We start from the raw sequence: 25,584 nt of genomic DNA, 5'->3' as shown, positions 1-25,584 counted from the left end.
ATTTTGATATTATGTTATTAGATCTTTTGTTTTTTAATAGTTTTTGTAAAGAGAAATAAATGAGAAAGAAATCGCAATTTACGTTGAATAATAGTAATTTATAGAAAAAAAGAAAGAAAAGGGAAATTAATTGGAAGAGGAGTATTTTTTGAAAAATTAATATATTTTAAGTTTTTTTTTAATTTTGTTATTTAAAAAAAGTTATTTTTTTTAGAATTTATCAAAAAATCATATATAATCTGATTTTGTTTTTAAAAAATAGATAAATTAAATTAAAAGATAAGCCAAACAGGTACTAACTTGATAATCAAATTAGGCTTACTTTACTTTCAAATATTCTGTTAACTAACACTTAATTGCTAAAGGAGGAAGGCATACTAATCCGCCGAATTTCTGTACAAAAAATAAATAAAATAATAGAACCTTGTCAATTTTATAAAAATTAAATATAAAATAATATTTTTTCCTTGGATCGATACTTTTTCATAATGTAAAAGACTTTTTTTATGCTTTTTGATATTTTATTATTGACTTTTTTATATGAAATATTTTTAAAATAATTCAAATAAGATTTATTAAAATATATAAAACTTAATTTCTTTACGAAATAAAATAAAAGTCGAAACAATTACGAGCAAATAAGAATAAGAAATTACAAATATTAAGGACAAGTTATTGTAAGATGTTAGTTGGCAATCCTCCTCTCAATGATTTGGCTTAAATCTTAGTTTACCAGCTTAGAAACACCACCTACTCCTCCAATTAATCATGCTCATAATTCTGATAAAGGGAAAACCTATGATTAATTTTGGTCCCGTCCGTTATTATTTTTATCAGATCTAATGCATTGCTGGTTCCTAATCTTTAAATGCAGATATTAAACCTTCTCCCCTCCATCTCCTCTACCATTCAATTTGCCACAGTGCCCCTAGTTCAGCTTTTCAACCTCTAACTTAGATTTCGGTTTGGACAAATCAGGTTACCAAATACAAGAGGAACAAGGGCTTTTCTCAGAGGCGGAGGGAGAGTCATGGTCCACAAAAGCATTTAATAATAATAATAATAATATTACATATATTAATATATATTATGTTTTCAAGTTTTTTTACATAGTATCTTATGATTTTTTTAAAAAAAAATTATATTTTTGTGGATAAATTTTGTTTTCATAACAAGTTACATAGATAATTTGATTAGGTAAAATGATAAAAAAATAGTGATTAAATAAGTTACTTTTTGAATTGAAAATGTTTTGATAATTCTATTAAATGAAATTAATGACGTAATCTTTTATAAGAATAAAATTAAGTCATAACATGTTAATTAAAAAAAATAAATGACAGATAATCATGTGAGATATTTTGAAATTAGAATGTAGGTGAAATTTACTTTTATATATATATATGTTTCAAAATGAAATGTGAAAAATTTTAATTTATTGAATTTTAAAAAAGCTTGATAATATCGAAATTATGTAAAGTTCTTTTGCAAAAAAAAAAATTGTAAAGTTTAAAACTAAAAATTAACTGTTAAAAAGAAGAAGATATAGGTGAAAATATTGATGTGTAAAGGGTGAAAGATCCTGAATCCACTCGTAAAAATCAGGATCAAATTGTTAAAGTAAAGTTGTTACTAATAGGAGTATATTTTACACTATTTTTTGATACGGATGGATCGTCATATTTTATTATTTAATTTTTTTTTTAAAAAAATTTAATAAGTTGATGACGAATGTTTTTGCATTTGTGAAACCTCAATCGAGATGTCATTAAAATATTCAAATAGTAGATTATGATATATCTTTCATAAATAAATTAAAACATCTAAAATTCATCACTTTGTTATTTTTCATATTTCTTCCATATTAATTCAGTATAACTTGTTTTATAGTGTAAAACAAAAAGAAAAAAATTAAAGAAAAAGGATAATGGGAAAGTCCTTTTTTTTTGTTGACAAAGAGAAAATTCAGGTTTGTTTATAATAAGGTTTAGTATATCCAATTTAGAATCGAATTGTAATATATTATATGATATTATATATCTCATGAGATAATAAAAATAATAAAATAATAGAACAAGTTAATAGATAAATTGAAAAATATAGTAAATGAAGTTATATTTGTAAAATTTAAATATAAAAATGTAACAAATAAAGAAAAAATTCCCATTTTTTAAATTTAAGTATTTTCTTGTTAGTCACTTAAATTCAAATGTAATGTGAAAATTTATACATTATAATACATATATTTGTCGAAGCTATCAACTTATGTTTGATCTGATTTATTTTATTAATACAATAATATAATATTTTTTGTTTTTACTGATTTTTATAAATAAAAATATTAAAATAAAAAATTTTAGCATAATTGTGTGGCATTTTATTTATTTTATTAAAAGGATATTTATATTATTTTTAACCATTAAAAATGAGAGAGTCATTAGGGTAGACATGCACTTTTTCATAGAATAAAAACTGGACCCAAATCAAATCAAAATGCCAGCCCGAAAGCCCCCAAATACCCAGAAGCTCTCTCCTCTTTGACATAAAAGGCTAAAACCTTGTTCATCTCTCAGCTCACCATCCCAGAAGAGAAAGAGAGAGAGAGAGAGAGAGAGAGAGAAAGAGAAAGAGAGACCTTCTTCATTTTCATTTCAAAAATCTTGAATTCGCAATATATTTTCTTTCTTTGCCCAAAATACCCTTTTCTTTCTTTTCAATGCCAAATCCGAGATAGCCCACCAGAGAGGAACCTAGCCCCCCAAACCATGATCGTTCGGACTTACGGTCGCCGCAACCGTGGGTTAACCAGGACATTCTCCGACTCTCTAGACGACGACGTCTCCGACTCCCCTCCCCTCTCCCAAGAAACGGCGCCGTCTCAGGACATCTACAGTTTCCCTTTTACCTCTCAAGAGTCCTCTTCTTTTTGGCCATCCTCTCAAGAATTCAACGACGACGTTTACAAGAACCAAGTAACGACCTTTAGAACAGCTCAGAGTAATTTCGATTTTGATGATTCGCGAAACGGCGTCGTCAGGAGATCCAAGAAACAGAAGCCAAATCAGATCAAAAAAGAGGTAGGGTATTCTTCTATGCCCTGGATTTCGTCGACTTCGACTCTAATGGAGGCTCAAGAATTCGGGGAAATGATGGAGCACGTTGACGAGGTTAATTTCGCGCTTGATGGGTTAAAGAAAGGCCAGCCAGTGAGGATCAGAAGAGCGAGTCTCTTGTCTCTGCTTTCAATTTGCGGCACAGCCCAACAGAGGAGACTTTTGAGAACTCATGGGTATGTTGAATTCTTTAGGAGTTTTCAGCTTTGAGATGTGCTTTGTTGAAATTTATTGATTTGGGTCTCTGATAGTGTTAATTTTGCGTGGATTTTTGAAATCTGAATAGTCATGAAATTATGTTACCGATTCAAAGGGATTAGGGCTGTTTTAAAGTGTGGTTTTAGGCTTTAAGGGATATATGAATTAGAATTTTTAGGAAGAGTTTGAAAATTTAAATTCCCTTCCGTTGATCTCTAGACTCTAAGTAAAGCTTTCTTCTCGATTTAGTTAAAGAAATGAGAAATGCATCAAAGGTTTAGGTCTTCCTTGAAGGCCAATTTATTAGGAAATATATATTTTTTAAATTAGGAAATTGTTTTGATAGTTGTAGTTTTGTATTATTAAGACCAGAAATTTTGAGTTAGGAACTTTGGAGCTGAAAATTATTTTTTAGCTGTTAATTTTTGAATCTAATAGTATTAAGAGTGTCTATGTTAATTCTGTTCTAAAACATATATTTTCCTATGTTATTGACAGCAGCTGAAAAGTTCTAAAATTTGAAGTACTATAATACCTACAAAGGTCTGAGGGCCATTAAACATGACATAGCCTTTTTATAAATAATATCTTAAGGGGATGAAAAGTGATGGGGGAGAAGATATGTAAGGCTTATATTTTGACTGATCTTTTAAGAAGCAATTTAATTAATTTTTTTTATGTCTTCATTGACTATCTTCCAATTTCAGTAATATTTTTGATCTTTCTTAAACTTTTATTTATTGCTTGAACTACATAACTGAATTGAAACTCATTAAGTTTAGGTATGCCCAGCTGGTTCATTTAGTTAATGACTTGTTTGTATATCTTCTGGAAGTCAGAAATATTGTGATGCACATGGCTGTTCTTACGCTAGCTTTTCAAATATGTTCATTTCAGGATGGCAAAGACAATAATTGATGCTATTTTGGGCCTCAACTTTGATGACACCCCAAGCAATCTGGCTGCTGTGGCCCTTTTCTATGTCTTAACCAGTGATGTAAGTTTGACAACACTCAAAGTTGTACCTCAGTGACTATTTATGAATCTATGTGTAATTTTTGCTTAATAGTCAAGGATATTATGCAAACAGGATACTTGTGAGAGGATTTGGATCCAGGATTAAATTGAAAGTTAACAATGAAGAATCCCAAACTTATTAGCATTATTATTTATGCATGAGCAGACTTAGCAAAAGTGGGTCTTCAAGTGCGGTCTTACATGTAGTGCTATCGTTAAAGGTGGATGTCAATCTGTGCCGCCATGCACTTGATTTTCATCTTAATTATATTATCAGTTGAATTTTATTAATACTGAGTGAGAGAAAAATGTAAACATGCTTATTTATTTTAAAATAATTTTGAAGTTCAGATGTCAAGGAATCCATGCTTAGATGCCTGAAGTTAATTATTTATATAAGGTGAACATATTATTTCTAGATGCTCCAAGAAGATCAGATATCAATTATGCATCATAATTTCTGAGTTGTAGCTTTTATACTTTTGGTCTGTTTGCATCAATTTTTTAGACCAATATTTGCATAGGTTGAATGAAATGTGTTGGACATGACAATTATAATATTCATCAAGGTTTGTGTGAATTTATTATGTCAGGGTCAGGATGAGCATCTTCTGGAATCGCCTAGTTGCATTCGGTTTCTAATTAAATTTTTGAAGCCTGTCATCCCCACTGCTAAACAAAACAAAACAGGGAAAGTGGGCTCTAAGCTTTTGGCGTTACGCAAGGAAGCTGACATGTCACGGGATACAACTAAAATGTTGGATTCAAGCTCTGCTGCCATTATTTCCAAAGTTGAAGAAATTCTTGTTAGTTGCAAGGAAATGAAGTCAAGACATGGGGATGATACTGGTTTAAGAAGGCCAGAGTTAATACCAAAATGGATAGCTTTGTTGACGTTGGAGAAAGCTTGTTTGTCTAAAATTTCACTTGAAGGTATATTATGGAAATCTCTAAGATTTTTAAGGATTTATTTTATAGATTGATTGGAACTGTAATTGTAGCTTAATGTAGCACAACCACATATATATACTTTTTCTGCTTGTTGCTGATTGCTTTCATGTTTCTTTGCATTGGTTTCAATCATTCAGATACAACTGGTACGGTAAGGAAAACTGGGGGCAATTTCAAGGAGAAACTAAGAGAGCTTGGTGGACTTGATGCTGTCTTTGAAGTGGCCATGGAGTGCCATTCTGTTATGGAGGTCTGAGCTTGTATGTTATATCTCATTTCTGTTCTGTTGCATTTCAACCGAAGGATATTAAGAAATCTTGCTTTAAATTTTGAGAAAGTCATCTGGTTCCATTTCTTACTAGCAATATTTGATGCATATATATGTGAAAAAATATTCAGAGGTGACATGTAATGTGTTCGCTTGTCTGCAGGGTAGGGTAAAGCAGAGTTTACCTTCACCTCTTATAGAAGATAAAAAGGATGTTCAGAGCCTGGTGCTGCTTTCAAAATGTTTGAAAATCATGGAAAATGCAGCATTCCTCAGTAGTGACAATCAGGTATGTAAGTTGCAATTTTGAGTTATTTTGTTTTTGTTTTATTTTTCCACTTAGTTTGTGTAACTTAAAACTGCCACTTGACATTAAGCTGTTAGATTCTAAATGTTCATTTTTCTTTCATTGTAGAGTCATCTGCTAGAAATGAAAGGCCAATTGAACTCTGATGGATCTCAACTATCTTTTACGAGGCTTGTCATAAGTGTAATCAAGATTCTCTCAGGTTATTGGTGTTGCAATTACTACTTCCAATCTTTTCTTTTGATCCTCTTTTATCTGCTGAAATATTTTCACATTGTGATTTACTAATGTTATTGTTTCCAGGGCTTTATCTTAAGAGTTCTTCTGCATCATCCAGTACTGAAAGGGATTTTAGTAATTCTAAAGCAAGGGGTGATGCTGATGAATTGGCCCTAGCTGCAGATTGTAAAGGTAATAGGCAGTCCTGATATTATTATAAATATATATTTCCAGCAGCTGCTGTCTGACTTGATTGATTCTCTTTAATCTTGCAGTGGGTAGGCATGATGTTATCTCTGTCAATTCATCTCAAAAGTCCTCTAGCCTGGAGTGGTCCTTCTCTGAAAAGAGCTTCAATATATCTCAGAGTGATCCAGGGCCCTCCACTCAGTGTTTGGGTCGTTCTGTATCCAGTTTTCAGAGTACACCTACGTCCACCAATGATAGTTACTTACTGAAGATGAGAATCCATTCTTCCTTGTCCACCTCAAGTAGTGGGAAATTAGGAAGTTCATATGATGGAATACCTGTGACAAGCAATGGGTCAGGGACTCTTTGTGAGAGACCTGATGATGCAAGAGCTGGCAAATGGCAACTTTTAGAGGATAGTCAGGATCCTTATGCATTTGGTGAAGATGATTTTGTGCCTTCAAAGTGGGACTTACTATCTCGGAAACAAAAGATACCCCGAACTAAAAAACATGAGAAACTTGGGCTAAGAAATGGAGAAATCCAAGATGAGCATCAATTCCAATTTACAATGAGCCAACAAGAATCAAGCAATGGGGAAATTTGCCAGACGGAATTTATCAATGAAGAATATCATCATTCTAATGCAACTTCTGGTTCTCAAAGTGCTGAAGAAGAATATTCCAGCCTTCTATCAGACTGCCTTCTTGCTGCTGTCAAGGTATTCTTAAATATGTAGTTTACAATGGCTTGTTTTAGATTCAATGGGTTAATCATATGTATGATTGCAATGAGGTGAAAGAAAGTTACCATTTGTCCTTGTTCTGCTTTTCGAATCCTTGAATGGTATTGATTGGATTAAATAGGCCTGTGCGATTTTACAGACTATATAAAACTGGCTTTGCTTATAACATCTTGATATCTTGTGTGTTTTCTCTCTTACTATAGTGGTTTTTTTTAATCAAATGGTGGCGTGTTATCTTGGCAGGTTTTGATGAATTTAACAAATGACAACCCTCTTGGCTGTCAGCAAATTGCTGCCTCTGGGGCCCTAGAGACCTTGTCTACATTGATAGCGAGCCACTTCCCTTCATTCTGTTCATATTTGCCTCGCGTCAGTGAAATGGAAGAGAATTTCTTAGTTTAAACTTCATGACCGGAACGACAGACCTCTTACGGATCCAGAGTTGGATTCCTTGTAGCAATACTGGGTCTGCTTGTGAACCTAGTAGAAAAGGATGAACACAACAGGTTGATTTACCTTCTTTGTATTCTGTGCAGTGGCTTACAAAGCAAAGTAGAGAGGTCATTTAACCTTTTCATACTCATAGCTACAAGCACATAACAGTGAAGTGCCAATATTTCTTGCAGATCACGGCTTGCAGCAGCTTCTGTTTTTGTACCAAATTCAGAAGGGTTGGCAGAGAAAAGTCGCATGGCTGTAATCCACTGCTATGTGCCATCTTCCTCGCGAATCAAGGAGAAGATGATGCAGCTGGAGAAGTTCTGCCTTGGGTGAGGACTTCTTCTCAATATGTTATGGAACTGGGCATATTTCTCTGCTTCCACCCCACCCCCCTCCCCCTTTTTCCCCTTTTCCTCTCATTCCTCATGATTCAGAGCATTAAAGCATTATGTATGTTATGATAGTGAGCTCCAATAATTTATCATGATTGGCATGCCTTAATCTTTGTTGTATTGCATTGCACAGAATGACGAGGCTGCTGTGCTACAAGAAGAGAAAGAAGCGGAGAAGATGATTTTAGAAGCCTACGCAGCTCTACTACTTGCATTTCTTTCTACTGAAAGGTTGGTATGCTTTATATCTTTCCTATTGTTCAGTTTCCATGTTTACATACTAAAGTATTTTGCCCCCTTTTACCATTGACAGTAAGAGCACACGAAATGCAATTGCTGATTGTCTCCCAAATCACAGCCTGGCAATTCTGGTACCTGTGTTGGAGAGATTTGTGGTATGTCTGTAATCTGTGTACCATCAATGATGAAATTAGCAGCAAAATAGCAGTAGACTGACATCATCTGTCAGTTGATCATAGCTCATTCATTATGAGCAAGATAAATTGGAGTTTAGCCAAAAGTTTAGGCCAAGTATTTTGACTACAGGCTTTATTAGTTGGTCATGGTTTGATATGCCCTTCCATTGACTGGAAAGCAATTTACGGAATTTAGGCCTTGGAATTACTGAATTATTGGAACTTTGGTACGTTTTCATGCAATCTGATAATCTTTAACACGCCTTCTTTTCTCCTTCTGCAGGCATTTCATTTTACACTAAACATGATTTCTCCAGAGACTCATAAAGCTGTGGTTGAAGTGATTGAATCATGTCGGATACCGTGAGAACTGATGAAATAATCTGTATAGCCTTGTCTTGCCTTTTAGATTAGCTGTTTGTTATCACACAATGCCGGTGCCCACGAGGATGGGATTGGGCAGCACACTGTTCTGACGACAGACCTCTATTATAGTTCATTGACCCCGTTTGTTTGTTTTTACCCCACAATTTTCCCTTTATTTGTTTTTATTTTTTTGACAATAGTATTCTTTGTAGCACTATTCCATCATCTTGATGCAGTCCAAGACTCATGTATATGAAAGTTAAAGTATAATCAAGTAGTTTCCAATTGTCTTGTGCATGTCATATTGTATAATTGTATATATATGTAGTACTTTTTGTCATGTAACTATGTGTCAACTTAAGGAGATGATCTTTCTCTTCACGATTGCTGTAAATGGATATGGGTAACAGCCCCTCACCGAGCCTGCATTCCTGCATTTCTGGGCTAGTTCATAAGTAAATTTTTTTTGAAAGATTGGAGCTTCATTGCAAAGGAGGATGGAAAAATCCCTTCGAAAAAACATTAGTAAAGAACCAGTGATTTGTGGGCCATACCTGGGCATAAAAAGCAGGTATATTCACCAAATCTTACTCATAGCTACTGCTCAAACCAGACTTCCAGTCCTACTGTATTTTTGGCTCTGACTAGTGGCTGCTGCTGCTCTATCAAGGGAAACTCAATCTTGATAATCTTATGCAATGTCAAACCCTGATCTCTCGGCCTAAATATGCATAAATGTAATACAAGACAAGCATAAGTACACTTCCCTAAGAGTACAGTTGATAAATTGGTTTGTGAAAGTAGGCCCAAAGATCTTTTGGATGACGGTTCGACTTTAGTTACTTGATAAAACATGCCTGTCAAGGAAGTTGACAATAAGCTGATTCACGTTGTCTGGGAACTGCTCTTGCATGAAATGTGTTCCTTCTGGCAAGAACTCTATCTCTAATTCAGCTACATAGTCTCTCACTTTTTCGCTTGTTATGTATTCTTCAATCCCAGGGAATTTGAGGAAATAGTCATTTCTACCCACGATTAGAAGCACCGGAACCTCCACTTTTGGGTTTTCGATGGTGAACTCTTCAGGCAGTCTCCTACATGATACAGAGTTTCAGATCATAGAAGACAGTGACAAACATTGCGCTCAACATTGAGCAGGGGCAGCAAAGATTAATCGAGTGGAATGTTAGAGAAATCTTACTTGTAAGGGACTTGCATTGGGGAACTAAACCCAGATTTTTCATATGCTTTAGCATACGTTGTGAAATCTTCATTGGTTAACCATGGTGGAACTGGGTTAGATGGATCAACCAAATCCATAATCTCCTTGCCTTTCTCTGCTATAGGAATTTCACTTCTTGAGAAGAGGATATAGATGTTTCGCCAGACGGTTTTTACATCAAAACGGCTAAAGTCAGCCTCAGCTCTTCCTGGATCCTATAATGGTCAATGATATGGAAATCATGATCAAATGCCAAATTGAACAAATAAAGTCTCTAGTACTAGCTTGGTGAAATTTGGGAAATCAACTACCTTCCATCGGGAAATGTAGAAACCTTCAGGAAGGTCCCGGAACATTTGAGGCCTAGGAGCAAAGAAAGGCACGCCCAACGACACAACTCCAATAACCCTTGTTGGATGGAAAAGGGAGAGCAGATAAACAAGCCAGGACCCAAAGTCTTTCCCTATAATGAAAGCCTGTCAGCAGGATGGTTTCAGTCAAGATTTGATATAAAAACAGCTAATGGTAAGCAGGGATCGCAAAATAAACACTAATCACGTATAAGTGACTTCGGATGAAAATGGTCATCATCCAAAAGATATTCCACCTTGTCAATGTGGAAAGAATCAAGAATGGCTAGGGTGTCATCGACAAAATCGCTGAAGGCTGCTTTCTCTGGTTCTGGGTGGTTTTCAGATAGTCCATATCCCCTCAAATCAGGTGCAATTGCACGGTATCCAGCACCAGCGATTGCAATCATTTGATGTCTCCATGAATACCATATCTCTGGAAAACCATGTAGAAATACAACCACTGAAGAACCTGCAGAGAAGACTGAACGTTATATGAAGCATAACAAGATAACATTGTAGATTTCTCAAAGCGAAAAGGAATGTCAATTGAAACCTGTTCCAATCTCGGCAACGTGAAGGTTCACTCCTCTTACATCAATGTGCTTGTGCTGTATTTGATCCATTGTGCGATCGAGAGAGACAGAAAGAGAAAAAGGGTGCAAGAGAGTTGACCATCAATTTCTAACCAAGGCTATAGAAATTCTTTTAGGAAGGTCGAACGTGGCTAGTCGCTCAATGGCCCAATGGTTCGCGTAGGTCCTGAGTTCAGGTTAGGTTGGGTTTTGCACGAGGCCCGTTTCACTGTTTCCCTTGTGATCCAAGTGCGCATATCCATACTTACTGGTCAAGCAAGCCGAGAATTCAGATATCTAGCGTGAGAGGGGTATCATGGTCTCTGAAAGATGATTGCCGCCACGTGGCTCGAGACTAGAATCAGATGATAGTTGATAAAATACGAAAAAAAGTTGCTTTGAAACCAGGGGGAGTGCTTTCTGCCCAGACTACAGACCAGCTGAGCATTGGTCTTGAATTGCTTAGGAACAAAGTCTCAGGTTAAGTTAGAGAAACAAGGGGCAAGGGAAAAGAACAGTATCTAGGGTTCTCAATCACTGATTAAACCAGTATTCGAGTTATAATCTATCTCTCCTCTCACTTCAACTGCTATCAGCTTGTCAGTAGATCCACTTCCTGCTGGATAAGGATCAATTTCATCCCAAAGTTTGACATTTTGCATTAGACTCTGCAGGGAAAATCCGAGGCTATACTGCCCACTACCGGTAGGGCAGTGTTTTATTCCAGTATATGAAAACATACATTCGATGTCACCGGATTACATTACAATAACTGAGTTTCATATTCATTCAATATTTAAAGATTCCTACAAACGCCAGCCAATTCTTAGACACATTTCACAAACTAACACCGTCAAATGTGGCTCTTGAGGAAGTCAAGGATTAGCCCATTCACCAGCTCAGGTGACTGCTCCTGAACAAAATGGGTTCCTTCAGGCAAATATATGATATCCAAACCAGGTACAAGCTCTTTTGCCTTTCCGAACTTTATGTATTCCTCTATCCCAGGAAATTTAAAGACATAATCCTTGCAACCCATAATCAGTAATGCCGGAACTTTAACTATTGGATCTGTTATGCCAAAATCTTCTTCAAAAGACCTACAAAAGCATAAATCAACCTGAAATATGAGCATAAATTGAACTAAAACTCAAATAATTAGCAAGCAGGGAAAAACCTTTGCAGTACTTGCAATCATAGCCTAGTTAAAACTTAAAAGACTAGCAGTCTACAGGATTCTATCCAGATGCCGTGGTCAGCCAGCTGCTATGGCCTACGTTGGAGGCGATTACAGTAGCACATGCAATTGACTAAGGAAAGGATCAAGGAGTGCTTAGAACATATATTGAAAAGGTCCCATATATCACCGACTTTTATTAGAATCAACACCCATACCTATATGGAACTTGTAATGCAGTCCTAAATCCAGATTTCTCATATAAAGCTCCATATGCTGCAAGATCTTCCTCAGTGAACCAAGGTGGAAGAGGAGTAGAAGCATCCACCAAATCCATGATCTCCTGGTTTTCTGCTGCTATTGGTATTTCACTTCTGGAGAAGAGTATGTAGATGTTCCTTACAACAGTTTTAGCATCAAATCGTCCAAAGTCAGCCTCTGCACGTCCAGGTTCCTACAAAAACCCGATGGAATACAGTTCAATCAAGTAATGTGGTTTTCACTTTTCCAATTACTTCTAACACTTCAACAAAAAATCTAGAATATACCCTCCATCTTGATATGTAGAAACCTTCAGGTAGGGGCTGATGAAACTTCGGGGGCTCGGGGGGAAGATATGGCACTCCCAGTGTTATAACAGCAAAGACTCTATCGGGGTGGTGAAGAGCAAAGTGGTAAGCAGGCCGGACTCCAAAATCCTTTCCAACAAGAAAAACCTACACTCATAGCCAGGGAGCAAACAACAAAGATGAAGAATCAATTCCAAGTCGCTAAACTCAAACATGAAGGTAGCATTGCGAGAACACATAGAAAAAGCTAAGTCTGCTTCAATTTATCAGACAATCCCACCAAAAAAGAAGGCCTAATTCCTTCAATCTGATTAATGGGAATATAGCAAATCCCAATTCCTTCAATCTTACACAGTTTCTTTGATACATGAAAGCTCACCAAACCATAGATAAAAGTCAGAAAAGTTGACCTTATTGACTCCGAGGTGGTCTAAGATAGCAACAAGGTCGGCAACGATGTCAGCAAAGGTGGTCTTTTCGGGTTCGGGTGGTATGTCGGATAGTCCGTAGCCTCTGTAATCGGGTGCAATAGCCCGGAACCCAGAATCTGCCACAGCAACCATCTGGTGTCGCCACGTGTACCATATTTCCGGGAATCCGTGTAAGAACACCACGACGTTAGAACCTGAAGTTGGAACCCCAAATTATTTGATAAAAACCCAAAACAAAAGAGGAAAAATCAGTGAAGGTTTATGGTAAAGAAGTGGAGACGAGCACAGTAGAACCTTTTCTCTTCTTTTACCTGTCCCGATTTCAGCAACGTGAAACTTCAGACCTCGTACGGTGACGAAGTTGTGCTGGATTTGCTCCATCGTTTTAAGGTTCTTACTATCGTTTGAAGATAATAAAAAGCACAATGTCTGTTCTTTTGTTTAGTTCACTGACGAAAGCTCAGCTGAGTGGCAATATCTACAAACCGAAATCCTTTTTATTTCGTCATGTTTAAAATTAAAAAATTAAATAAAAAGTAGAACCGCAAAATTTTAACAGATTCAGGACCGCTTCCGGCCCAATAAGAGGACAGATTTAGCTGGGCCCAAGAAAACAGCAACTTAGGCCCATATAACAAAATGGGCCAGTCCTTTATTGCCAAGAAGATTAAATTCTTAAAATTTTAAAAAGATTTTAAAATATTTATTTTTGTTCTGGGAATTTTATAGAGTAAACTCTATTTAAATCGCTTGTGGTTTCATTTTTCTCACATAATATCCATCTTGTGATTCTTTTTTAAAATAACACTCTCTAAATATTTTTTTAATTAATATTTCATGGATAACTTTTTTTTCTATAAAAATTTAGACTGTTAATTTTATTTAATAAAATTATTAAAATATTTTAAATTTAAAATTGACATATTTATTCATATTTGAAGGAATTTTTGTAATTTATTAAATAAAATTGATAATTTTGGGAGAAAAATAATTCACAAAGTAGAAAGTATTAACCGAGAGAAAAAATCCATGAAATACAAATTAAATGTGAAAAAAAAAGTTGACATGTTAATGAAATTTATTTAATTTTATATTCTTAAAATTATATGAAATTAAAATTTCCGAACCATGATTCCCCTCCCCTTTTTTTTTTTAATACCTCCTATATAGGCTGGTAATACATGGGCCGATGAGCTTGAAATCCCGATCCAAGTTATTCGCCGTCCAACTCAGCGCCTGGTGCTCGCCCTTTCTTCCCCGACTAACCCTTGGTTTCTTTCGAAACTCCTCTGATTCAGGCTCAGATCAAAAAATCCGCGACGAAAACCATAGCTCTTCGAGTTAGCCTCGACTCTCTCCTGCTCTTTTACTCTAATTTTCCTTTGGTGCTGGTTTGTCCTTAATCTTTACGGTCAAGACGGTGTCGCCTCCGTCGCTTCGTCGGCTCCGGTATTTTCCCCTTTTCTGCGTTTTCTTTGTTTGTTTTTTAAATTTATGGTATCCCGAGCCTTTTCCGAGTTTGAAAATAAATGAAAATTTTGCTGTTGCATGCAGAGAGTTAACAAATTATGACTTTTCTATTTATCTGGATTAGATCTGCGTTTTGATCATCACAGGCATTTTTAGGGGGTCATTGCTTCATTGTTGTACTTCTACAATGTTTGTCGATCAATTCTGAGATTCACAATTAGTAATGGTAGAAGAAGAGCTGAAGAAGAAGAATAGAGGAGGAAGTTAAGGTTATTAAAGTAGAACCCTTTAGTTTTTATATTGTGAATTGAAATTGTTTTACATTATTATTATTTCATACACCAAAGGGTAGTGTTTAAATTATCTTCAAACGGGTTTACATGCTTCCTATGTGTCCATTTAATGAGCATTTCTTCATAGTTTCTCTTTGTATAAATATTTTCTTTGTGGTAATGACTGTTCAAACTGTTCACTGTAACTTTCAAATGGTTTTCAGGAGTGAAACAAACTATCACAGGGTAGAAGGGTGTGCGGGTAGTCATGGCAGACTTGGAAAATTTGCTTCTGGAGGCAGCTGGAAGAACTGGTACAGGAGGGAGAAACCGGCACTCGCTTCCACCATCTAGAAGGCGACGTGAGGGTTCTTATTCTGATGGTGGAAGTGACTCTAGGGATGACGATTCAGATGATGATCATGGCTATGCAAGCAGAAAGCCGTCTGGATCACAAGTTCCATTGAAGAAGAGGCTGGACCCTGCTGAAAGGGATGATGATCAGGGCAGCCAGGAAGAAGGTGATTATGATGATGGTGTTTCTGGTCGTGAGGGTGACAGCAGCGATGAATCTGATGTTGGTGATGATCTTTACAAGAATGAGGATGACAGGCGAAAGCTTGCACAGATGACTGAACTTGAAAGAGAACTGATTCTGTCAGAACGTGCAGATAAGAGAGGTGATAAAAAATTTACTGAAAAGATTAGATCGAAGCGGGAAAATGATAGGCCTAGCCGGTCTCGGAAAGAGACTCCACCTCTTCCGTCTTCTCGTGGAGTGCGGTCATCAGCTAGATCTGCTGATAGGGCAGCTGCTAAGGATGATGCCCTGAATGAGTTGAGAGCAAGCGACTGAAGCAGCAAGATCCAGAGGCACATCGTAAGTTGAGAGATGCATCTAGAGGAAGTTCAGGCAGCCGGGGCTTATCACCAGTCAAGCGGAAATCTTTCACTGCATCAAGTCTAAGTAGCTCTAGTCAGAGTGACAGTGAAAGTAGGTCTAATAGTGAAGATGAAGGATCAACCGGGGATGGTGGAATGGTTGATAGTGATGATGATAGGGGCATGCAGGGGCCTGACGGGCCAACGTTTGATGATATAAAGGAAATTACTATTAGAAGGTCAAAACTTGCAAAATGGTTTATGGAGCCATTTTTTGAAGAGTTGATTGTGGGTTGTTATGTAAGAGTTGGAATTGGGAGGTCGAAGAGTGGCCCTATCTACAGGCTCTGCATGGTCAGAAATGTTGATGCTACAGAACCTGAGCGGACATACAAACTAGAGAACAAGACAACATATAAGTATTTGAATGTGTTTGGGGCAATGAAAGCTCTGCTGCCAGGTGGCAGATGGCTATGATTTCAGACTCTCCACCACAAGAGGAGGAGTTTAGACAGTTGATTAGGGAGGTGGAGCGAAGTGAGGCCGGATGCCAAGCAAACAAGATGTGCTTGAAAAGAAGGAAGCATTACAAAAGGCAAAACATTTGTCTATTCAGCAGCTACTGTAAAGCAGATGTTGCAGGAGAAAAAGTCCACCTCATCTAGACCATTAAATGTTGCAGCTGAGAAGGATCGACTGAGAAGGGACCTGGAAATTGCACAAAGTAAGCATGAGAGGCAGAGGTGGAGAGGATTAAGATGAGACTGCAGCAACTGGAGGCATCCCGGCAGGCACAGGAGAAAGATTCCAAGGCTGTTAGGTTGGCTGAGATGAATAGAAAGAACAGAGCTGAGAATTTTAAAAATGCATCAGAACTGAAACCCGTAAATACTGGTTTAAAAGCAGGAGAGGCTGGGTATGATCCATTTTCGAGGAGGTGGACTAGATCAAGGAATTACTATGTTGCAAAGCCTCCTGGAGGAGATGCAGCAGCAGTGGCTAATGGTGATAGAATTGGTGCAATTACCAGTGGAAATGTCAATGATGCAAGGGCTGCTGCAGAGGCTGGCAGGGCAGCTACAGTGGCTGCGTTGCAAGAAGCTGCTGGTGCCGGAAGTTGGTTGATACAAGTGCACCTGTTGATGAAGGGACAGAATCTAACATGCTACATGACTTTGAGATTCCAATCTCATTAAATGCGCTCCAGAGGTTTGGTGGTCCCCAGGGAGCTGTGGCAGGATTCATGGCTAGGAAACAGAGGATAGAAGCAACTGTTGGATGCCGAGTCCCTGAGAATGATGGGAGGAGACATGCTCTTACCTTGACAGTTAGTGACTACAAGAGAAGAAGAGGGCTTCTTTGAAATAAAATGTTACATCTAAGCAATGCCTGTGTAGGTAATGATATTTTTGTTTCAGCTGTTATTTGAAGGAAAGTTTGTACCATGTCATTTGATCAAACTGCCTTACGGCTTGTTGAATTAAGTATTTTTTTGGTGTGAGTATATGTAGGTTTCGGTTTATCAAATCATGGTTCTGAGTGCTGGTCTTTATTATAGCAAAACTGACCATCTAGCTTTGGTTTGTTTTATGAAAGATAACGCATACCGGAGAAGGGGAGGAAAAAATAGAAGTGATCACTACCCATGCAGCTAATGCAGTTGATTTGTAGAAGAGAAAAAGACTTCCATAATTTGACTCTCTTGTTTTAGCAGATGTTTGAGTTCCCTTACCTAGGTTTTGATAGTTTTCAAATACTAATGTCATAACAAGTATTTTAGAGGAAGTAGGTAGTTTGTTTCAAGTGAGATTTTGAGGAGCTTATAAGTACAGGAATTGCACATTTTATTAGGTTAGAAGGTATTCCTTAATAAATGTAGAGGAAATCAAAAAAACATGGGCTAGCCTTCTCAGGGCTAGGTAGGCTTTGGTTAATCTTTTCTAGGGGAAAATGGCTCTTGGGCTTGAAATTCTTGAACAAGCTTTTGCAATTAAAGAGTATATTCTAAGAAATCAATTAAAGATTGATTTTTTTGCTTTGGGAATCTATTTTTAGTAAAACTTTCTTAAAATGGTAACTTAGTTTAGTTGCCAAATCAATAATTGTAAAAATATTTAGTGAAATTTGGATCAGCCCCAGCATTAGTTGCCATGAGATTGGGCCTATTTTTATTTTTATTTATTTGTAAGAATTATTTAAACCCTATGTTAGTCAATGGAATGAGAATATTTCTCTTACATATGATCAAGTTCAAAGATTATTAAATAAATTTTTTTTATTATATTAATAGACAAGTTATGAATCACGAATTAATTTTAATGTCAGAAAATTGATTGAGGCAGGTTGGTTCTGTGGATGGTGTTGGAATCTTTTCATTGTTTTTTGTTGTTCATTGACTAAATGCATTAAAATTAGTCCACTTGTTGAATAATTATAAAAAGATTCGGATTTTTTTTTCAATTTTATTGCTCACATAACTAAAAATAATAATAATTTCTTCATAGGATTTAAAAATGATTGTTTCTCAAAATCTTTACCTTATGGTAATTTTGAATAAGCATAATCTGTCCACCATAATCTTCCTTAATCATCATTAAAATTATCTTAAGTAGTCCTGCCAAAGGAAAGATACGACGTCGTGTCACCACCTGAAGGGAAAAGTAAAATAAAGTGACCTTATGAGGGAAAATAAAAACAAAACAGAGCTTCCCATTAACAGCATCGTACTTGGTTTCTTTTCGTTGTCGTAATAAAAGCAGCCCTGAAGAACTCCCTTTGTCTTACATTTTTGGATTCCCAATGTCCAAACCACAACTCTAAAATAAAATTTTTTTTTTGCCGCCTCCTCCTCTTCCATTGAAATCCCTCCCTCCTCCTGCTTCTTCTTCTATTCTGTTTTTGTCTATGGCAACTGTCTTGGTTCTTTCTTACATATAACTTTTGTCCTTTTTATGTACAAATGAAACGACCGCTACTACTGCCGCTACTACTACCAAGAGCTTCAATGAATTCACTTTAGTTTCTTACAAGACCAAAAGTGCCAAAAGAAGGGGGAGGCCAATGTTTGAAATGACCAGACTTCACCGCCGTTTCCAACGTATCAAAAGTTCAGTCTTTGGCTTTGAGTTCTTGTTACCCACGTCCATTGTTGCTCTTTTCCTTCTCATTCTTCTAGCTTACAATGGTTTCTCGGTCTTCTATATTAACCTCCCTGTTCCCTCCAAATCTTCACCAGAGCCCGCCAATGTTTTGCCCGAGAATCTTCCCGGGGACAAGAAGGTGACAAAGTTGGCATCCTCGGTGATGTATGCGGTGAAAGAAGAGAACCCACCTATTATTTCAAAGATCCATTTGCCTCTTCTGCAAAAACCAAACTTTTCAGTGGTTCCTGTTGATAAGCCTTTGGTTTTTAGGCCAAAACAGGCTCGTTTAAGCCGTCAGATATTGAAGATTCTGCGTTCAGGGACAAAAGCAAAGGGGTTCTCCGTCAAAGTTAAGGATTTTTTTCACAATTCCAAGTGTAAGTCTCGGTTTTTCATGACTTGGATTTCTTCAGTAGAGTCGTTTGGTGATAGAGAATTGCTTGCTGTTGAGAGTGTGTTCAGGTCACACCCAGAAGCTTGTTTACTTATCGTGTCAAATTCGTTGGATTCTAAAAGGGGAAAGGTTGTTTTAAAGCCGTTTTTGGATAGGGGGTTTAAGTTGATTGCTTTTGATCCTGATTTTGATTATATATTCAAGAATACCTATGCAGAGTTGTGGTTTAATCGATTAAAGAAAGGAAATCTTGATCCTGGTGAGGTTTCTTTGGGTCAAAATATTTCTAATTTGCTTAGACTTGCTTTGTTATACAAGTATGGTGGTATTTATATAGATACAGATATTATAGTTTTAAAGAGTTTCAATAACTTAAGAAATGTGATTGGTGCTCAATCCATCAATCTTGAAACGAAGAATTGGACCAGATTGAACAATGCTGTGCTGATATTTGATAAGCACCACCCCTTGCTGTACAAGTTCATTCAAGAATTTGCTCTCACTTTTGATGGAAACAAGTGGGGTCACAATGGTCCTTACTTGGTTTCAAGGGTTGTTGCAAGAGTTACCGGTAGGCCTGGATTTAACTTCACCGTGTTGCCTCCATCTGCATTTTATCCGGTCGATTGGAGAAGAATTCGAAGTTTTTTCCAAGGGCCTAGAACTAAGGTTCAGTCAAATTGGTTGCGTAATAAGCTTGAGCAAATCCGCAGGCAAAGCTTTGCGGTTCACCTTTGGAACAGACAGAGTAGGAATGCTAGAGTTCAAGAAGGAAGCATTATTCATCACATTGTATCAGATTGCTGCATCTTCTGCAATTCTTCGCGGTCAAGTTTGTAAGTAATAGAATAAGGAACAGATTGTCTCAGTATTGCTCTCTTTTGGAATGTTTATGATGTTAGTCATACGCAGTTATATATAGAATAACTCCTGTTCATTCCACCATTATAGTGTTGAATAAGATTGAAAGAAAATGTGAATCAGTTTTCTTCTATGAATCCCTCATTGTGCATCATGCATGCCCCTTTGGTTTCTCCATTTAACCTTGCTTCTACCAATTCTTTCCATCTCTGAAAATGGAAAGGAAAGAATGCAGTCCAATCATTCTGTTTCTATGTATACTTTCTTCCATACTAGGTACCAGCAAACCCCAATAATTGAGATATGGTTGTTTGATTTGGTGAATACGTGGAGGAAGAAGCTAATAAAATTTAGGACTTTCCACGGATAAGCCATGAAAGTGATTTTTCGGCTTTCAATTAATGTAGGCACCAACTTTTCCGGCCTCGCTTACATCATGACAGTATATGTTTTATAATTTATCTCATGTCTTCACCATATTCCCTGGATATCTCAATTTGTAACCATCCATGGTCCTACTGCAGTTGGCTTCCTTCACCGTTATCTTCAGATTCCACACTTCCCAGGAAAAAACTTGTCAATGCTGTTGCCCTGCTGTGAAAAGATTCTCCACCTTGATTTTTCCATTAATTATCTCTCAAAATAATTCTTTTTTCCTTCACTTCTCGGCACTAAATAAGCATACTAATATTCATAAACTATAAATAATATTGGATGAAGTCAATGGTTACAGCAATACCTTGAATGTGAAGCAATGACACATTTATTTTGTTTTTAAGTTCATGCCAATCTGCAAACAATGGGGGTTTTTTTTTTTTTTTGGGATGAGATTTATTCAATTTGTTTTCAGGTCAATTGGATGGGTTTGGGGACGTTTGCACATGCAAATTAAGTGATTTTGTCTACACTGACAGAAAGGCCTTTCGAGTTAGTTTAAAGGGAAATTTGTTGATTGTCTCCAAAGCATGCGATCGTGTCTCTGTTTCTCAAGAGTTGACAAAAAGATGGCTTAATTGCATAACAATAACTACACCTTGTATATCACATGTAAGCAAAAACAAAAAAGGAAAATGGTAAGTAGATTATAGAAGTGTACTTATTTATTTAATTAAGTCTTTTACAAGTTCAATTAAATATAATAAAAAGTAATAAGCTTAATTGAATTATCAGAATATAGAATAAGATTTTTTTTAAAAAAAGGTTTAAGCCAATTTTTTATACCCTTCACCCTGATCAAGGCTTCTTCACGTTTTCCTCCTTTGTTTATTGCTTTGTTACCAGGACTCCCAACTTCTTCCGCAGACGAAACGGAATTCTATTATTTTATCACATCATTATATAATAATATCATCATTAATTACTACTCCATATAGTTATTATCATAAGCTAATGGTACCAATGATATGTTCATATTAACGCTAATAATTTTTTAATCATGATTATGCAATGGTGAAACAAAAGGATGCTTTGATTGCAACGGGCGACCTTTACATGAGAACTCAACTGAATAGAGCCAATTGCCAACGCCAGTGCCCTCTCCACCTATCATTTTCATTTCTTTAGTAACCCCTAATCATTTAAAAAAGAAAAGTCACTGTGGAGCCAAGGCCCATGCATGAACCAATTAAGATAACTTTAACAAGGAATATTCGACAATAATCATTCATCAATTAGGAAATTATTATCTTCACTATTACTTTATGAGGGCGGCTTTAGTACCCTGCAGTGCTTTTGTCCGTGTGAAAGTGTATGGTAGCTGCTAATGGCGTCAACATGTCATTGAAAGGAAACGTGGTATATGTTTCCTTCTGTAAAAAGCCTAGAACGTTATTCAGTTCCGTGCCCACATTTGTTTCTTGTCTTATTTGTTGTTTCATGGTTTGACAGTCCCCTAAATGAGTTTTCTCTGAATTTGGCGATTGGGTATGGAGTTTTTCGACCCTTGTTGGACCTGAATATTAACTTCTGACAATTGCATTCAAGAAAGTGAAACTCTCTTGCTGTCTGTCTGTCCTTGTCGTCCGCTGCCCCTCACTGCATGTGCCCTCTTTGCGCTTTCGTTTTCAGCACGTTCCTTCCTAGTTCCTCCTCGAGGTATGCCGTGTTTCTGATGTCTCTTTAGTCTTTACTCTTTACAATTTTGCATTGGGAAACGTGATGGAAGTTAATATATACCTGTGCAGGATATAGTAAACTTTATCTTCCGTGGATTGAACTGCATATAGTAATGCAAACATGGAACTTAAGCTTGGCATGTACTTGAATCCGAGTCCTTTAAAAATACATGCTAATTCTTCCAGATTATAGGTTGCTGAGAGATTGGCAAGAATTGCAATGGAAGACGCGATAAACAGTTTGAACGAAGTTGACATTGGCCAAAATGATCATGCACAGGAAAAGTTTTCCACTCCGAACTACTAGACTTCAAATAAGTTTGATCCCATGTGTCGAAAACCACCAAAGCTCTAACTCTATAGGGTAAAACGTTCATGATTTGATTAACCCCTTATGGCTTAGCTAGATGTATAACTATTATCAACAGCAGCAACAAAGTTTTAAACTAATTGTTCTTTTTGTGATGTGAACTCTGCAGTACGAGCGTACCTCTGCATGAACTAGTTTTGAATTTACAAGCAAAGCTGCAGGAAGGTTGTGGCTTAGCATGCTGGTAATTGCCTCCAACTCATCGTTTATGCACTAGACGCTCAGAGTCTCCCATTTCAACCTCACCTCTTCGCCATTCTCCCTCGTTCTGAAAGAGCATTTCAATTTGCTCCAGAGATTTCCCTTTTGTTTCTGGGACACATTTGTGGACGAAAGCAACAGATAGAACTGAAGCCATGAAAAAGACGAAGAAGGTTCCTCCAACTGTGATTGCACGAGACACAGAGAGGAAGGACATACAAACAAGGCCGCTGCTGACCCTACTAGCCACTGCACCAAGACTAGATGCTTGAGCTCGAAGCCTTAGAGGGAATATTTCAGATGACACGACCCAACAAACCGGGCCCATACCAACTGAGAAGAAAGCTACGTTTGCACAAACTAATAAAATTGCCAATACAATCCCAAACTGCCCATCCCCGAGGAAAGTTAGAGTGAAGCTCAAACAGAACAAGCAGAATGTCATCCCAATCGTGCTTACAAAAAGCAAAGGCTTTCTACCCAATTTGTCAATAAGAAATATTGCAATCAAGATGAACATGGTTTTGGTGAACCCAACAGCAACTGTTGCAGCGAGAAGTTCTGTATTCCCCTTTATCCCAGTATCTTTGAAAATTGTGGGACTGTAATAAACAGTTGCATCAATACCTGTGATCTGTTGGAAGCATTGAATTCCACAACCTGTGATCAGCATCCGCCTAACTGCAGGAGTAGGATTTAATATCTCATGCCATACTGCTTTCGCTTCATACTTCTCTGCATTAGAAATCCCTGCAGCTACTTGTATTTCTGCTAATCTGTCTTCCACTTCTCTTTCACTGTCATATGTCTTTGAAAGCACAGATCTTGCTTCTTCGACTCTGTTTTGCATTACCAGCCACCTTGGGGATTCAGGAATTATGAACAAGGCAAACCCAATAAAAACTGAGGGAAGGATTCCCACACCAAGCATAATCCTCCAGTTTACATGTACTGGAAACCCTGAAAACGCATAGTTTGAGATGTATCCAAGAAGAATTCCTAGATTCACGAAGATCTCAGGAAAGGAAGTAAGAGATCCTCTGGTAATGGAAGGTGATATCTCGGCAATGTACACAGGTGCAATCATGACTCCAAAACCTATCCCAATCCCAGCCAAGATTCTGCCTATCATCAATATTTGAAAAGAAGGTGCCAGAGACATTATAGCTGCACCTGATTGAAAGACAACAGCTGCAAGGGCTATTGTCCATTTTCTACCAATGGCATCTGATGTTCTCCCGCCAGCCAAACTACCCAAAAGTGAAACTATGCTTAAAATTCCCACAAGAACTTCTTCTTGTACCTCTGATATCTTCAAATCCTCCTGAATGAATATAATTGCTCCACTCATAACACCCACATCTGAGAAACAACAGTATATAATATTAACATAAGTGTCGTTCTTTACATCATGAAGCAGATTGTCATCATTTGCCATTCCTGTACATGGTTGGCACTGATTTTGAAAATCTACTGGTAATTCTTCCCCCCAAATATCCCACTAAGCAACTGTTTGAAGTAAAACTGAAGAACTGAGTCATGCAGAATGGTTACTGGAGTTTGGGTTGTGCGGAAAACATTTTCTTACGTTGGACATAATGCAGTTCTATCAAAATGGGAAGCCTACTGTTGAAAATTCTGTTCTCTGACAAAAATCCGAAATCATCTCTTCCTATTTATATGCAAATAAACCATCTGTCCTGAAACTTAATTAAGAATAATTTAAGCGCAACAAGACAGAAACATGGTCAAGAAAGAAAAACCATTAACCATTTATATACAAATATCCAAATCCTGCATTCAACAATACAAAGCACATTCCTGTGCATTGCATTGACCCCAAGCCAATAGAATCCTTTAAAACCGGACAAAATATATAACTGGGATTTCACCATTTAAGCAGATCAAACCCAAAAAAGAAAAGCAAACACATCAAATTAAGAATAAAGGGATCTTGTGGGATAAAAGAAAATGGCAAGGACAAACCGTAGCCGAGGAGCACAGAATTGAGAGAGGCTAAAATGGCACAAGCAAAAACATATTTCCTCGTATTGCTATTGATATTATTAACAATAACACCCTCTTCCGCCGTCTTCTTGTGTCGTACAATATTTGTCAGCACAATTTCATCCTCTGCTGCATCTGATCCCATTCTCTCGTACTTCATGTTGTTCCCATTTTCCTTCACTCCCATTGTATGACAATTTCCACCACAATTTTTTAAACATATATATAGTTTTATCTCTAGATTTTGTTATAAACCAGACTAAAAAGGAATCAAAATAAATATTTTTTATGGTTTTTTTATATTAATTCTTCTCCCCTTCTCTTCTGAGGAAAAAACGAGAAAGGAAGGGAGAGGCAGACAGAGAGAAACAAGTTTTGGTATACAGGAAATTCAGATCTGGTTTTTCTTTTTATTGCATGGAAATAAATTAAATGTGGCTTTCTTTGTTTTCTGCATTTTTCCTACGTAAGCAAACACTGAAACAGCCATCCCGACGCGACCAAGGACAGTTACGTGGGTGAATGGGAACCGTTTTCCACGCCCTGTTTCTTTATATCCAATCATGAGATGCCAAGTCGGTTTCCTGCACCTCCGTGTATTTTTTTGGTTTTTAACAGAACCGAAGTATGTAAGATTAGATTGACCGGACCTCACTGTTTGGACAGATGGAGCGTTCCAAATGCTCTCCCGCGTTGTTGAGTTTTGATTAGCTGCGGTGCGACTCGTGAAAATTGAATGTAAAGGAATACCAAAACTTTCTCAATTTTAAAACGGCACGATATTTAATTTTTATTTTTATTATGTTTAATTAAATTTTTGTATTTATATTTTAAATTAAATAAATTTTTATAATTAATAATTAATAATTATTAATTAAAAAGTTTTTCATTATTTTATATCAAGTAGTATTAATATGATATAAT

General features: G+C 36.8%; 6 protein-coding genes across 8 annotated transcripts; 3 read left to right on the top strand and 3 right to left on the bottom strand.

Annotated features, from left to right (window-relative positions):
- The first annotated feature begins 2,492 nt into the window (after positions 1-2,492).
- LOC110423728 (WAPL (Wings apart-like protein regulation of heterochromatin) protein) lies at positions 2,493-8,919 on the top strand. The gene is given in 16 exon segments (XM_021438059.2): positions 2,493-3,289; positions 4,209-4,308; positions 4,922-5,261; positions 5,417-5,529; positions 5,711-5,836; positions 5,963-6,056; positions 6,158-6,265; positions 6,349-6,983; positions 7,251-7,406; positions 7,408-7,450; positions 7,453-7,513; positions 7,634-7,704; positions 7,707-7,777; positions 7,974-8,071; positions 8,154-8,235; positions 8,540-8,919. Coding segments are annotated over 16 exon segments (2,706 nt in total). The 5' UTR covers positions 2,493-2,765; the 3' UTR covers positions 8,624-8,919.
- A 1-nt stretch (position 8,920) lies between these two features.
- Positions 8,921-11,305, bottom strand: LOC110423734 (epoxide hydrolase 2-like). Of its 2 annotated transcripts, XR_002445851.1 has the most exons (6): positions 10,751-11,305; positions 10,452-10,666; positions 10,156-10,320; positions 9,824-10,059; positions 9,177-9,716; positions 8,921-9,053 (listed from the first exon to the last, which is right to left on the bottom strand). XR_002445851.1 is itself a non-coding variant. In XM_021438066.1 (5 exons), the coding sequence occupies exons 1-5, from the start codon at positions 10,818-10,820 to the stop codon at positions 9,458-9,460; spliced, it is 945 nt and encodes a 314-aa protein (XP_021293741.1). In that variant the 5' UTR covers positions 10,821-11,305; the 3' UTR covers positions 9,058-9,457. The 2 variants fall into 2 exon arrangements, 1 of the variants encoding a protein (XP_021293741.1); XM_021438066.1 differs by lacking the exon at positions 8,921-9,053 and having other exon boundaries at positions 9,058-9,716.
- A 133-nt stretch (positions 11,306-11,438) lies between these two features.
- Positions 11,439-13,416, bottom strand: LOC110423735 (epoxide hydrolase 2-like). The gene is made up of 5 exons (XM_021438067.2): positions 13,258-13,416; positions 12,926-13,140; positions 12,495-12,662; positions 12,165-12,400; positions 11,439-11,869 (listed from the first exon to the last, which is right to left on the bottom strand). The coding sequence occupies exons 1-5, from the start codon at positions 13,325-13,327 to the stop codon at positions 11,623-11,625; spliced, it is 936 nt and encodes a 311-aa protein (XP_021293742.1). The 5' UTR covers positions 13,328-13,416; the 3' UTR covers positions 11,439-11,622.
- Positions 13,417-14,401: 985 nt separating this feature from the next.
- On the top strand, positions 14,402-17,097 carry VIP5 (plus-3 domain-containing protein). Its single transcript, XM_089784991.1, is given in 8 exon segments — positions 14,402-14,685; positions 14,913-15,530; positions 15,533-16,000; positions 16,003-16,107; positions 16,110-16,163; positions 16,166-16,300; positions 16,303-16,683; positions 16,686-17,097. Coding segments are annotated over 7 exon segments (1,965 nt in total). The 5' UTR covers positions 14,402-14,685; positions 14,913-14,956; the 3' UTR covers positions 16,934-17,097.
- A 1,222-nt stretch (positions 17,098-18,319) lies between these two features.
- Positions 18,320-20,148, top strand: LOC110423733 (alpha 1,4-glycosyltransferase family protein). The gene has a single exon (XM_021438065.2). The coding sequence runs from the start codon at positions 18,631-18,633 to the stop codon at positions 19,945-19,947; it is 1,317 nt and encodes a 438-aa protein (XP_021293740.1). The 5' UTR covers positions 18,320-18,630; the 3' UTR covers positions 19,948-20,148.
- Positions 20,149-21,855: 1,707 nt separating this feature from the next.
- Positions 21,856-25,054, bottom strand: LOC110423732 (putative polyol transporter 4). Of its 2 annotated transcripts, XR_016351765.1 has the most exons (3): positions 24,640-25,054; positions 22,573-24,015; positions 21,856-22,143 (listed from the first exon to the last, which is right to left on the bottom strand). XR_016351765.1 is itself a non-coding variant. In XM_021438064.2 (2 exons), the coding sequence occupies exons 1-2, from the start codon at positions 24,845-24,847 to the stop codon at positions 22,652-22,654; spliced, it is 1,572 nt and encodes a 523-aa protein (XP_021293739.1). In that variant the 5' UTR covers positions 24,848-25,054; the 3' UTR covers positions 22,169-22,651. The 2 variants fall into 2 exon arrangements, 1 of the variants encoding a protein (XP_021293739.1); XM_021438064.2 differs by lacking the exon at positions 21,856-22,143 and having other exon boundaries at positions 22,169-24,015.
- Positions 25,055-25,584: the final 530 nt, after the last annotated feature.

This window comes from Theobroma umbraticum, unplaced genomic scaffold (genome assembly GCF_002168275.2).
Source record: "Theobroma umbraticum cultivar Fairchild unplaced genomic scaffold, ASM216827v3 scaffold_204.0, whole genome shotgun sequence".
Classification (NCBI taxonomy): Eukaryota; Viridiplantae; Streptophyta; class Magnoliopsida; order Malvales; family Malvaceae; genus Theobroma; species Theobroma umbraticum.
Note: the sequence above shows the minus strand (reverse complement) of the source record. Positions and strands in the feature narration are given on the sequence as shown.

Coding starts and splice junctions, on each gene's coding strand:
- LOC110423733 (XM_021438065.2), top strand. CDS start 18,631: ATGTTTGAAATGACCAGACTTCACCGCCGTTTCCAACGTATCAAAAGT.
- LOC110423734 (XM_021438066.1), bottom strand. CDS start 10,820: ATGGATCAAATACAGCACAAGCACATTGATGTAAGAGGAGTGAACCTT. Junction 10,667..10,750: donor CGTTGCCGAGATTGGAACAG/GTTTCAATTGAC, acceptor TCTTCTCTGCAG/GTTCTTCAGTGGTTGTATTT. Junction 10,321..10,451: donor ATTCTTTCCACATTGACAAG/GTGGAATATCTT, acceptor TCCTGCTGACAG/GCTTTCATTATAGGGAAAGA.
- LOC110423735 (XM_021438067.2), bottom strand. CDS start 13,327: ATGGAGCAAATCCAGCACAACTTCGTCACCGTACGAGGTCTGAAGTTT. Junction 12,663..12,925: donor ACCACCTCGGAGTCAATAAG/GTCAACTTTTCT, acceptor CTATGAGTGTAG/GTTTTTCTTGTTGGAAAGGA. Junction 11,870..12,164: donor GCATTACAAGTTCCATATAG/GTATGGGTGTTG, acceptor ATGCTTTTGTAG/GTCTTTTGAAGAAGATTTTG.
- LOC110423732 (XM_021438064.2), bottom strand. CDS start 24,847: ATGGGAGTGAAGGAAAATGGGAACAACATGAAGTACGAGAGAATGGGA. Junction 24,016..24,639: donor TTCTGTGCTCCTCGGCTACG/GTTTGTCCTTGC, acceptor GTTGTTTCTCAG/ATGTGGGTGTTATGAGTGGA.